Consider the following 14,493-nt stretch of genomic DNA (forward strand, 5'->3'; position numbering starts at 1 on the left):
CTTTCTGAAATCCCCGGACCTCGGCTCGGGTGTTTACATAGAAACATAGAAAATAGGTGCATGAGTAGGCCATTCGGTCCTCTGAACTTGCACCGCCAATGAGTTCATGGCTGAACATGCAACCTCAGTACCCCATTCCTGCTTTCTCGCCATACCCCTTGATCCCCCTAGTAGTAAGGACTTCATCTAACTCCTTTTTGAATATATTTAGTAAATTGGCCTCAACAACTTTCTGTGGTAGAGAATTCCACAGGTTCACCACTCTCTGGGTGAAGAGGTTTCTCCTCATCTCGGTCCTAAATGGCTTACCCCTTATCCTTAGACTGTGACCCCTGGTTCTGGACTTCCCCAACATTGGGAACATTCTTCCTGCATCCAATCTGTCCAAACCCGTCAGAATTTTAAACGTTTGAGATCCCCTCTCATTCTTCTGAACTCCAGTGAATACAAGCCCAGTTCATCCAGTCTTTCTTATGTCAGTCCCGCCATCCCGGGAATCAGTCTGGTGAATCTTCACTGCACTCTTTCAATAGCAAGAATGTCCTTCCTCAAGTTAGGAGACCAAAACTGTACACAATACTCCAGGTGTGGCCTCACCAAGGCCCTGTACAACTGTAGCAACACCTCCCTGCCCCTGTACTCAAATCACCTCGCTATGAAGGCCAACACGCCATTTGCTTCCTTAACCGCCTGCTGTACCTGCATGCCAACCTTCAATTAGTGACGTCAGAAAACAAATCGAAAATCCGGAAAAGCCCGTAATGCGGAACGGCCTCAGTCCCAAGGGTTCCGGATTTTAGGCACTGCACCTGTACTTTGAGGGTAGTCACTGTGGTAATCTTAATACTGTTACTATCATAGTGAATTTAAATTATCGTTCCATCTCCAATGATTATGTTAAAAATCTATTATTCTTGAATATGTAGAAATAGTGACAGGAAGTGGTTGCTCGTAATGCCACATTGTGAAGCACAAGCACAGCTCCAGGACATGTTCCTGGGCAGCGAGATGCATTATACCAGGAGAGTTATACCATGCATTATTCTCTTGCCAAGTTGAAGCCGTGATGAAAGTGGCTGACCTTTCAAGCTACGAGCCTTCATTTTTGCAAACACTCAAGTCTGAGGCCAATTACAGTTTAATTGTTCTTGAAGAAAGTTTGCATATTGCTAGGGTTTGTAAATTTACAGCTCTAAATCTGCAAACCTTCCTCACCAACAGCAAATATAATTTTGACCCTGAGCCTTCACCATTCCGACGACTACCCCCATTGCCAGGCTATGAAAGCTGTATTCCCAGTGAAACCAGTTTTCATCGGCTGCTTTTAAAAGTACTTATCCAATTTAAAGCAGCTTTCCAGGTCACAGTGGAAATGTGGCTTTTCTTAGGGCAGAGAGAGAAATTCAGTAAAGGACATTCCACACTAATATGGATTAGCCTCCATTAGTCAAACCTCTCAGCTAAGCATGGGCAAGCACTTGCTGTTTTTTTTAAAAAAAAAACCTTCTGTGGAATAATTCTCTCCTATAATGCCTTGGGGAAACCAGTTATTATTCTAAATAATAAACATTTCCTTTTGAAGAAGTCCCCCCTCCCAGGTGACTGGACCCTGACTGTGAAGCCGGCTCAGGTCTGGTATGATTGTGTCGTGGGAGGGGGCATGGTAGGAAGGAAGGGATTACACAAGAACGGCTTCCCCTTTATTCCTACAATACTCTAATAAAAACAATTTGCTTTATTGAAAAACCAAAAATCAATGTTTCTGATTACCAAATCTTGGCAGAATATTAATGCAAGTCCAGGCATTCGAGTGACACCAATACATCAGAGTAAAAATGTTGAGAGTACTCGCATACAAAAGACAATTTTACAACTTAGTTTAGTTTTTATGTTAGGAATTTTATTTTGAGCCCTGGGTATGAGTTAAGAGAAGGTTTTTTGAAAAATAGTGATTTGATTGGTACAAATTTTGCTTTTTTAGTGGATTTTGCTTACTGGTCATACAAGTTGAATTTTTGCTATTTTAGGAATGCAAACCACAGGTGAAACGGTCCAAAATTTACATATATTCGTGCAAGATGGACAGGATGTACATGCAATTATACTTTAAAAAATATTATGGATAGTGTTTCAACCATGAACACTAATGGTGAGCTGTTTAGATTACACAACATTCTCAGTGCTACTGAAGTACAATGGCAGTGTGTATCACAATAAAAATACATTTCACAAGTGGAAAAATGTATACAAATCAATGTGCAAAATATAAGGGGGTAAGATTAGGATTTTAAAAACAGGATACAGGACTACAGAAAATGTTTTAATCTAAAATATGACAACCATGTAAGGAAATAAAATGAAATGTACTTACAGGCTCTCCACTCATCAGGATGCTTAAATGGAAAAGCTAGTCCATTGTCAATAGCTGCAATTTTAATGACTGGATCTTTGCTATGTGCCCATTCAGAGTCCTGTTAAATAGAATAGGTTTTTAAACTTACTTTGATACACAAAATATACATTTAGAGACAGATTTGAGTAATAAGGGAATAAAGGGTTATGGGGAGTGGGCAGGGAAGTGGAGCTGAGTCCATGATCAGATCAGCGATGATCTTATTAAATGGCAGAACAGGCTCGAAGGGCCAAATGGCCTATTCCTGATCCTATTTCGTATGTAATGTACTTGCATCAATAAACAATATCAGTATGTACTAGGTTTAAAAATCCACTTCATTGGGAATTGTCAATTTTATCAAGGTCAATACATATTAGGTAAAAAGAAAACATTTCTGACCATCACATCAATTTCTACTTCTCGGTCCCAATTTTCTCCTCACCTGTGGGCATCAACTCTTACTGTGCCAGCTACCTGGGCTCTGGCAGCCTTTTGGTACCTCCCAAGAGGGTGTTGTGTTTGTACGAGCCTACAAAGCACGTATATTCAAGCCATTCAGCTGTGGATGACATTACAGCCAAGACTGATCCTGGCTCCATTTAATATCCACTCACCTGCACTGTCCAGCAGTACCAGCGAACAGCAGGAACACAGACTAATCTCCCACCCCTACTCTGAGCCCATTTAGCCCAAGACCAAAGTAATGCCATTGCAAAGGCAGTCAGCTAACTCGGCACAGACTGAGAATCTTCCTGCTCCACATATTTCAACAACTTGTATTTATACAATGCCTTTAATGTAGTGAAACATTCCAAGGCGCTTCACAGGAGTATAATGATACACAAAATGTGACACCGAGCATCATAAGGAGAAATTAGGGCAGGTGACCAAAAGCTTGGGTCAAAGAAGTAGGTTTTAAGGAGCATCTTAAAGGAGGAGGGGTGTAGAGAGGTTTAGGCAGGAATTCCAGAGCTTAGGGCCTAGGCAACAGAAGGCATGGCCACCAATAGTTGAGCGATCATCAGGGATCCTCGAGGGCCGAATTAGAGGAGCGCAGACATCACAGGGGGGGTTGTGGGGCTGGAGGAGATTAGAGAAAGGGAGGGGCGAGGCCATGGGGGGGATTTGAAAACAAGAATGAGAAGTTTGAAATCGAGGCATTGCTTAACCAGGAGCCAAAGTAAGTCAGCGAGCACAGGGCTGATGGGTGAGCAGGACTTGGTGCGAGTTAGGACATGGGCAGCCGAGTTTTGGATCACCTCTATTTACATAGGGTAGAATGTGGGAGGCCAGCCAGGAATGCGTTGGAATAGTCAAGTCTAGAGACAACAAAGGAATAGATGAGGGCTTCAGCAGCGGTTGAGCTGAGACAAGGACGAAGACAGGCGATGTTAGAGGTGGGAATAGGCAGCAATAGTTATGCTGCGGATATGTGGTCGAAAGCTCATTTCAGGGTCAAATATGATACCAAGATTGCCAACAGTTTGGTTCAGCCTCAGACAGAAGTTGGAGATATATCAGGGCCTTAATGGCCAATGTATTTATCTAAAATCAGGGAAGATGTGATCTAAGAACTAATATTGGTCAAACTTCTGAGGAATGGAGTAAAAGAAAAAACACAAACATGGGGAAAAATTTGAACTAAACCAATTTTAGTTTTTAAAAACAAATCAATCTAGTAAAGTTTTGGATTCAGTTTGTGTAGGGTGCTGGAAGCAGAAACACTGGAAACATTCAAATAATAGTTGGACACTGCTGGGGAGACCGTAAACCTCCGTCAAAGAATGAGCTGGATTGCCTGAACGGTACTAGTGCTTAGATCTTTTGAGATTTGCAAGTTGTTAACTATAAAGTCAAACATTAAATTTTAAATTGACTTTTTAATTCTAATACAATCTTAAAAAGGCAACCGACTCATCAATTTGAATATTATAGCAGCATTTATAACTGCAGGAAATCAGGGGCTCAATTTTCCTGTGATTTGCGCCGCTTTTTTTGGCCTAAATTAAAAAATCCAAGTTTTCCCAAAGATTGTACACCAGCGTAACTCAGTTACAGTTTTTTTTAAGCTTAGTTTTTTTTGCATCATGGGGGCACAACTGGATGTCTGCGCCAGTTTCACAATTAAGCATGTTTCGCCAACTTACAATTCTCCGAGGACGGCGTATGTGACCACTCCCAAAAAACCTTCTGGGCACTTAAGAAAAACCAGCGCACATCAAAAAATCGGCGCAGGAAGACGCCATTGTTTTTAGGCGAAGTTTTGGAGGGAGTCAAGAACACAAATATGCATCATCAAGCTTAAATTTTTCCAACTGAAAACACAGCAAATGGAAGTTTCATGCAATTCTTTATATATTTTTTAAAAAATCCAAACTTAAAGTGCCACGTCACCACTGAACTTCTCCAAACCGGGCTCAAGGGTCAGAGTCGGCCGGCAGAATCGGTGCCTCGCCCGGACATAGGGGCTCGGCTTCAAAAAAAAGCCGGGGGAGGGTGGAAGCCGAACTGAAGGCATGCGAAGCCTTACACTATGCCACTATGTAGCAAGCAGCATCAAATGAAGCCCAGGGGTAGTGGGGGGTTGGGCGGTTCCCGATCGAAGCAAGCCCATTGCGCACGCTCAGACCTGGGCGTGGTCCATACTAGGGTTTTGACCTTGGGGAAGAAACACAACAAAAGCTTGACCTGCCTGCTGTTTTGAGCTTCTTGCAAAGGTACAATTTAATCATGGGGGCAATACTGACTATGCCAAACCTCATGCAAGTCTTCTGCAGGATGGTGTTGCGAAGAAGACAATTGATTCGACGTCATCGCATGAGGAACCTCCGAGCACGTAGGATGAAGAGCAGGAGGCCTTACCCACATCGGGTATATCGAGACAGGCGTTCATAACTGCACCTGAGTGACGCAGACTGTGTCAAAAGGCTGCGTTTCCACAAAGAAGTTGTAAGTGAGATCTGAGAGTTAGTAAAAGCAGACCTGCAACCTAGAAGCATCAGGAGGACTGCTTTGTCAGTTGAAGTGAAGGCTACAGCTGCACTTTTATTCTATGCATCTGGATCGTTCCAGGCCACAACTGGGGATGTGTGCACTGTAAGGTTTGCACACTTTCACAAAAAGGCACAGGAAGAGGCTACGAACTAAAAATGGTTTAAAACAAACTTTTGGGACTGACTGGGCGGGAGAGAAAAAGGCACCAGTCTGGGGCAGGTGCTGACCCATCACCAATTAAAAAATCAATTTCTGCGGTCAGGAGCGAAACCTGATTATGCAACAAAACAAAGGGATTGATACAATCTAACCAAAGAGCCCCTGGATTGATTGGCCATTTTTGGATAACGGGACACTAAAGATAAGGAGTTATCTTTTGCCGTCGACTCAGTGCGCAAATTGTGGACATCCAGACCCATCACCGCAGCCAGTCAAATGGATCACCACCAACCGATCCAGACGCATTAACGCAAGACCCAGCCCGGTAGGACATTTATTCATAAAATGGAAATACATGTATGAGCTGGAAGCAGCTCAGGAGAAGAAAGAAGGGAACGGAAGGAAGAAAACAAACAGAGAGAGAGAAAATCGGAGCGGAACAACTAGTCACGGAACCAACGACCACGAGCCTACAATCGACAATAACAGCAACTAACTGGACGGGTGATTGTATGCCTTCGGTCAATTCTCTCAGAAGTCTTGTTCTGTAATTTTTAATTGGTTTTTGCATAATAAAACTAACAGTTGGGTTAAGCCTAAACTTTGCGTTATGTGTAGTCCTTTCCTGTAATTCCCGAAGTGTACAAATCAAGGTAGAGTGAAAAACAAACATCCTACAGCGCCATTTCTCAACATGCAACACATATCCGCATTCAGCAGGTGACTGCTGCATTATATGCCCGGAGGAATGACAACAAAGTTCCCCATGACCACCCAAGAAATGCATGAAAGGGCTGTGGGTTTCTCCAGGATTGTTGGCTTTCCAAAGGTACACAGCTGCATTGATTGTACCCACATCGCCTTGTGAGCACCTTTGTAGGATTCTGAGGTGTACAGGAACAGAAAAGACTTCCATTCCATTAATGTGCAGCTCATGTGTGACGACATGCATTGCATCATGTCAGTTGATGCGAGATACCCTGGGAGCACCCATGATGCGTTCATCCTACATGACAACGCTTTATCTGCCATGTTTCAGCAGCAGCCAGAAGGGCAGAGCTGGCTACTGGGAGATAAAGGGTACAGCCTCGCCACCTGGTTCATAACACCCCTACGCGTAACCCGGAAGGAAGCTGACCGGGAATATAACATGCCGCATATTGCAACGCGCAACATAATAGAGAGGACCATTGGCATCTTGAAACATCGTTTCCGATGCCTGGACCATTCCAGAGGCTACTTGCAATACTCCCCTGAGATTGTCAGTCAGTTCACTGTTAAGTGCTGTATGCTGCATAACTTAGCCATCATGAGGTGGCAGCAGGTAATAGAAGACCCACCTGAAGTGAGAATGGCTGACGACGACGAGCAACTACCTGAACCTGGAGCACAACGGCGGAGGAGGGTGGACCGTCGTGTCCCTTTAACGATTGCTCGAGCCTTGCACCAGCAGCTCATCAGTGAATGCTTTGCTGCCTGAAGGCTCAGCGGCAACTATTCCACATGGACCATGTTTACTGTTAGGACCTGTTCCGTAATGTTGTGTTGTATTAATGGAAATGATTCAGTTATAATTTAAAATATATTTTATTCAGAAGTTTAACATTTGTTTGTACTTAACTTAAATAAAAATATTCTTGTATCAAACTTTAACATTTTCAGTTCAGATCACTTACAAACTTTATCACCTACAAACTTTTAAACTTGTAAATTTACATAACTTAAAAAACTTTTAATTTGAGAACAGTTACAACAGTAAAGAAAGGGCGCACACATCTCTCCTCCACTTTATTTCGAAGACCGCCGGCTGCGCTTGGTCTTGTTGACTCCACCCCTGCCCGCAGGCAGTGGCACAGAGTTTCTCGGGTTGGTACCCTTATTGCAGCAGCTAACTTCGACATTCCTTCCCTCATGTGCCTTGACAGTGTGTCAACTACCTGCAACATTCCCTCCCTCATGTTCACTGCCAGCGCATCAGCTACCTGCAACATCCCCCTCCCTCATGTGCACTGACATTGTATCCGCTGCCTGAGACATTCCCACCTTCCTCTGCAAAGATGAAAACCTAACTTTTTAGGGAGGGTGTCTTTCTGCTGGATGGGACATATACAGCTGGTCACATTTACAATTCCAGTGAATAAATGAAATTATTATTTATACTAACTACTTGACCAAGGTCCTGCCACTTCTTTTTGTACTGGCCTCCAGACCTCAAGGTGGTCACCTTTGCACAGTAATCTTCTGCAAGCGTTTCTTCATTTCTTTTGGTGAAACTTTTGTGTGACCTCTGCTGGTGTCGTCATTGTACAGTCTGGCCTCAAGTACAGTAACCAATGCCTCCACTTCATCCTGAGAGAAATTCTTGGTCCTTGAGCTGCGCTGCATCTTGTATTGCAGCTCCGTTTTTTCCAATGATAATTAAAGTTCTCACATATAAGTGGCTCTTTAAAAATGGCCGAATGCACATTGGGCGCTGTACTGGGCATGCGCGCCCATAGCAATCATGTCAAAAACAGCCTTTTTCCCCCCCACGATTGCGCAGAAGGGTGGGCGCATCGTTTTTTTTCAGCACAGACATTAGGCTCCACCCCCACCAAAGCTACAGGACAGGCTGCGCGCCGCCCATTTAAAAAAAGAGAACGGGGAAACTTGTTCTGACAACTACAAAAAAAGTACCAAGAAAAAACGGGTGGACCTCTGGCAATACGCCAAAAAAAAGGCATTGGGGAAAATTGAGCCCCAGGAGTTATTTTATAGTTCCTGTCTAAAATACATCTAGCAAATTAGTCACCTGAATGCAATTCAAGGCTTAATATTATCAAAATCATACTTGAATACCTACCCTAACATGAGCAAATATCATTGCTTGTTTTTAATTTTGCCAAATTAATTAAATCATGTGGTCCACACAATCTTTACTGCACAAAGACTTCCTGCATTTACGTAGGAATATTTTTCATTTTGTCTACTAATTATCAAAACCAGGCAATCTCACTTTATGTATTTCAGGGATCTCTTGTGTATGTACCAGTTGATAGTGGGGGGTCGTGGATGGGGAGAGGGAGAAGAAGATGGAAGTACTCTCCCTGGCAATTATGAGGCCGAGCCAGACTGCTCGCAACCCAAACTTCCTCCAGCCCACAACCCTCGAGCTATCTATGCTCTTCCAATTCTGGCCTTTGAAGCATTCATGTTTTTAATTGTTCCACCACTGGCGGCCGTGCCTTCAGCTGCCAAGGTCCCAAGTTCTGGAATTACCTCGACCTCTCGCTCTTCCTTTAAGACACTCCTTCAAACCTACCCCTTTGAGCAAGTCATTGCTCATCTGCCCCAATATCTTGTAGCTCGGTGTCTCATTTTGTTTGAAAACACTCCTGTAAAATGCCTTGGGACGTTTTACTACCTGAAAAAGGGGTTATATAAATACATGTTGTATTTGTCTACTGGTGTGTCATTGATAGTTTGTCTATATTTGAGCCAACAAGCATGATTAACTTAGCAGATAGTCATTACTTGAACCTGTGCAACAGACGTGTGTTATCTGTACTACTAAAGTGCAATGGACAGCTGTCCCACTGTGGGCTGGATTTTTGCCTTTTGCAATTTCGCCCACTTCCAGGTGCTAATCACAACAAAAATCTAAATTTTAGCGCTGGATTAGCGTTAGCGCTAGAGCGCGCAACTTCCGCCAAATGAAAGTTCAACGGGCATTAGCGCCAATTCCGGCATTGCAGGACAGAATGTGCGCGCTGGAGCCAAAAGTTCCGACCGTAAAAAAAATTGTCAGTTCTGCGAAGGCACAAATTTTTTTGTTGTTGCTGCGCTTCTGGTCAGCTGTCCGATTGCAAACGTTAATGCAGGGTGCGGCCTCCGCGCGCATGCGCAGTACACCCGGGGCTGAATTCAACATTTTATTATTAGATTTTCATGATTGAGGAGAACGACAACAAGCAGCGTGCGTGAACATTCATACAGGAGACTAACAAAGCTCTTGTGGAGGCTGTGGAGAGGAGATGGCAGGAACTCCACAAGCGGTAGATCGAGACCCCTGGTTCAAATTCCGCTGGTAGGCTGTAGGCCCGCCTTTATGAGCTGGCATATTTCTGTCAGCACTTCCTTTCGGAAGCGCAGGCTTCTAATGCACTGTGCCTCAGAGCTGCTCCCTGTAACGTCGTTAGGCCTCCTCCCCATATGCCTGCAACCTCTTTGATTACGTTGAAAATGATCAATAAGCCTTCTTGCAGCTCTGCACCGCATAATTACAGCACTCAGGAATAATTGCTGACATATAGTCGCCTTTTAAAAATTCCTTAAATGTCCTTTAAAACAAACTATAAACTAACAAAACTTGAGCATGAAAAACACAGCCTTCTTCTCCCAATCCTTTTATACACTCAACTTCTCAAGTTTTCAAGATGGCGCCGTTAGCAACCTGGGTCCGACTGCTTTTTGCTGGTGGGTTCCCAATCGGGCGATATGGCCGAAAGTTCTGCCTCGGAGTGCTAGCGCAGTGTTGCACGCCAATTGACGTTATCCAAACGGTGAAAACATCAGGCGGGCGCTAAGTTTTAGCACCGCCGCAAAGCCACTGCCGCAAGTTCCGCCCAGGCGCAAAATGTTGTGCGCCTCATTTCGCAACAAAAATGTTTTTGCGCCTCGCCCAGGCGCTAAATGGGGTGCAAATTAGCCAAAAATACAGCCCAAATTTGGATCGGCGCAAATGGTAAATTTTTATAAAAATCGCAGACTGGAACAGTGGTGGGTCATGTTTCTTAGGCAAACTTCCATTTAGATGAAATGACTGAACATGACCCATTAAGAGACTTTACAGTGGAGTTCTTTAGAGGATTTACTGTGCAAAAGTAAGAGTGTCAAGAGGGTGAAAAAAGGTTTACTGCGCAGCTATCAGAACTAAGATAGCCATTATTTCCAAACATTCTACAATACAATTTGGACATGAAATAAAAGTCAGAAATAACTAACCCACTTTTAAAATAAACCAGGCGTTCATGTGTAAGTGCACACAATATTTCACAAGCCTCTTTCCTATACACCGTGATTTTGGAAAATTAGACTCCAGAATGCATTCAGACCATTTTTTTCATAATTATATTCTGTAATAAAAATGTGCTTGCATTTTTCCATTTTGACAAATTACCATTAAATTGTAATAGACAATGTAGGAGAGGAAGTTGCAAATTCCTTACCACCAGTTGATTTTGTTATACTTTACAGAATAATCTCTGAACTTAATCATGAGAATTTCCAGCACTACCTTATCAGAAGACTCTGTTCTGTTTTCTGGCTTTTCATATTTCATTAACCAGTTATCATTTCCTCTATCTGTGGGGCAAGGGGATGAAAGAGAAGAAAGTAAGTCAAGTACTCTGGTACCTAACTCTTATGTTTCTGAATCTCAAAAATACTAACCACAGAACGTCCCTGCATTTCCTTCAGGATTCTGAGCATGCCATCTGGCTAAGGTGTCTTGTTGTCATCTGCTTTGAGTTTCATGTTGACCTCGACAGGTGCTACTTATACAGCTTTGTTATTTTAACATTTTTCTAAGGCAATCTGAGATTTATTATGCAATCGTAAATTTCCAATCAATTTAAAACAACTAGTTAAATAGAAAATCAGAAATTGACAGTTTGCTAGGTATAGATAATTATAGGCAACTCCTTAACATAAAACCGGGGTATTCAGCCCCTCAACCCTGGTCCACCATTCAAATAGATCATGGCTGATCTGCATCCTAACCCTATTTACACACCTTGGTTCCATATCCCTTACGTAACGAAAATCCATCAATCTCAGTTTTGAAACGGTCAATTAACCTAGCCTCAACAGCTTTTGGGGGAAAAGAGAATTCCAAATTTCTACTACTCTGTGTGAATGTTAAGATTATGGCCCCTTGTTCTGGGCTCCTTCACCAGAGGCAATAGTTTATTTCCATCAACCCATCAAACCTTTAATCATCTTAAATGTCACAATTAGATTATCCCTTAATCTTCTAGATTCACGGGAATAAGGGGATATGCCAATTCATGCTTTTCCTGTTTTTCAATGTCTTCATTTGGTTGCGACATCGAATTTCACCAATTAATTTACAGTTGATGCTTATGTACCAATATCCCCAACCCAACAGATTTGATAACTGTTCCAAAGTACATAGCCTTTTTTTGGGTGGGTGGGGTGGGGGGGGGGGGGGGGGGGGGGGAAAGACAGTGGCAGGGTGAAAGAGCTATTTGCATTATATTAGAGAACCATAATATAAAATAAACTATTACGTTTCCTTCCTAAACATCTTCTAGAAACCAAAAATCCACTTGGGACAAAATGGGCAATGCAGTGTTTATTGTACTGGACTAGTACCCAGAGGGCAACATCTCAAATCCCCAAATTACAAGCAGTGAAATTTAATTCAATAAATGTAGTAATTTGCTGGCTAGCACCAGAAAAACAACAATTGTCAGAAAACCCAACTGGCTAATGCCGTTCAGGGAAGGGGGCCCTACCACCTCTACCTAACCTGGCTTATACACTATGGGCTGGATTTTTGGTTGTGTTTTTTTTTTGGTGTAAACGTTAGCGATACGTAAAACTTAACGTTTACGATGCGCTACCGTTTTCAGTCTGAATTTTGGGCTTTTAAGTTTGCTGCACATCAGTAAGGGGGGGGGTTGCACAAGGATTCGTGACTCGAAAACGTGAGTTTTGCCAAATTTAGTCCGGGGGGTGAGTGCTGCAAGTGAGGCTTTGGGGTGGGGGGGGCGTAAATTCCCCAAAACACTTACAAGGTACTTATCTATCGAATCGTTTAAAAAAAATTCATTAAAAAAACTTCAACTTAGCTTTTTTGCAGGTTTTCATATTTACCATTGCTGGCAGGACTTCACCGACAGGTATTCTGGACACAGCGTACGGGTCAGGAGAGCGCCGAATAACGCAATCCGCGGCGCTGCACGTCGGCGCTCCTCTCCCCGACAGTACGTCCCATCGCCACCACAAACGAGCTGAGGATCCCACCCTGGCGACCGAGTTTTCGCCACGGAGGGTCAAATCGCGGCGAAATCCCAGTCGCAAACTTCACGAAATCCAGCCCTTAGTGGTTAACTTTAATACTGCCAGCAGTGGCCTAACAAGCCGTTCAGTTATCATGGCAACTAGAGATGGGTAATAAATGCAGAAACTTATATTTCAGAATCACAGAAATTTACAACACAGGAGGCCATTTGACCCATCGTGTCTGTGCCAGACAAAAAAGAGCTATTGAGCCCAATTCCACTTTCCAGCTCCTGGTTCATAGCCTTGTAGGTTACGGCACTTCAAGTGCATATTCAAGTACTTTTAAATGCTATGAGGGTTTCTGCCTCTACCATCCTTTCAGGCAGTGAGTTCCAGACCCACACCACCCTCTGGGTGAAAAAAGTTCTATTCAACTTCCCTCGAATCCTAACAATTACTTTAAATCTATGCCCACTGGTTATTGAGCTCTCTGCTAAGGGGCACAGGTCATTCCTATCCACTCTATCGGCCCCTCATAATTTTAATCACCTCAAATCAAGTCTCCCCTCAGCCTCCTCTGATCCAAAGAAAACAACCCCAGTCTACCCAATCTTCCACAGCTAAAATTCTCCAGTTCTGGCAACATCTTCATAAATCTTCTCTGTAGCCTCTAGTGCAATCATGTCTTTCCTGCATATTTTGTAAGTTATGTGCTTGTAACAACACCTCAAGTGTCACTATGCATTCATCAGTTTCTGCATTGAAAGCTCCAGGTTTCAACACTTGGTTTTCCAACTGACTTTTTTTTTTAATGTCGCTGGATTCACTGGTACATTTCTAACTCACTAGATATATTTAAAAAAAAAGAAAGACAAACTTGCATTTATGCAACGCCTTTCACGACTACCGGACGTCTCAAAGCGCTTTACAGCAATGAAGTCGTTTTGGACAATAGTCACTGTTGTAATGTGGGAAATGCAGCAGCCAATTTGCGCACTGCAATCTCCCACAAACAGCAATGTGCTAATGACCAGATACATTTGTTTCTGTATTGTTGATTGAGGGATAAATATTGGCCATAACTCCCTTGCTCTTCTTCGAAATAGTGCCATGGGATTTTTTACAACCACCTGAGAGAGCAGATGGGGCCTTGGTTTAACGTCTCATCTGAAAGACTGCACCTCCGACATTGCAGCACCCCCTCAGTACTGCACTGGAGTGTCAGCCTAGATATAGAGCAGACTTAGTGCACCTCATGCATTATTACTAAATTAATGTGCTTTAATTGGGGGAGGAGGAAAATTGCGAGGAGAGAAAAAACATTTTGTAAAAATTTTAATTCTCTACCTATAATGATAGATACATCAAAAATTAAACAGGAAAAGTTGAAACGTAATATTTCCTTCAAACTTAACTTCAATTGCAGCAAAACATTTTCCAGGGCGAACAGATTTCTCTGAACAATTTTAAATATCAAAATATACAATCCAACTTCAAAAAGGAAATGTAACACTTGCCTGTATTCCTAATAATGTAATCCAAGATCACCAATCTCTCAAACTGAGATTGAAGCTGTTTGCGAGTGTTTTCTGGCAATGGGTCGGTTTCAAATTTTCGAAGCCAGTAATCTGCTTCCTTGTAACTTTCTACGAACAGTTGAAAGGAGCCAACCTGTAGAAGTAGGATACAGGTGGAGGTCTGTAAAGACTATTTAAATTTAATTTAATTTTTTTTTGTGCTTATGACCCCTAGAAGGGCCAGTCTGGGCACACGATAGAAACAGATAATGGGACAAGCAGAGAATCTATTGCAACTGTTGTACATAGATAACAAAATATCATCCAGCAGCAAATTCCTGCAGGGGCTCATCCCTAAATTAATGGGCCTTATGCATTAATAAGCAGTGGTGACAGTTCCAAGCATTTAAAACCATACCA

The 14,493-nt window shown here is 42.8% G+C and overlaps 1 protein-coding gene across 2 annotated transcripts in view; it reads right to left on the minus strand.

The window, feature by feature from the left end:
• Positions 1 to 14,493, minus strand: part of pi4k2b (phosphatidylinositol 4-kinase type 2 beta) — a 97,296-nt gene that overhangs the window by 25,690 nt on the left and 57,113 nt on the right. For both annotated transcript variants that reach the window (XM_070870741.1, XM_070870739.1), the window contains 3 exons: positions 14,074 to 14,227; positions 10,824 to 10,891; positions 2,372 to 2,471 (listed from right to left, as the gene is read on the minus strand). In XM_070870741.1, coding sequence (XP_070726842.1) covers positions 2,372 to 2,471; positions 10,824 to 10,891; positions 14,074 to 14,227 — 322 coding nt within the window. The remainder of the gene's footprint in view (positions 1 to 2,371; positions 2,472 to 10,823; positions 10,892 to 14,073; positions 14,228 to 14,493) is intronic.

Source organism: Pristiophorus japonicus, chromosome 2 (genome assembly GCF_044704955.1).
Source record: "Pristiophorus japonicus isolate sPriJap1 chromosome 2, sPriJap1.hap1, whole genome shotgun sequence".
NCBI lineage: Eukaryota > Metazoa > Chordata > Chondrichthyes > Pristiophoridae > Pristiophorus > Pristiophorus japonicus.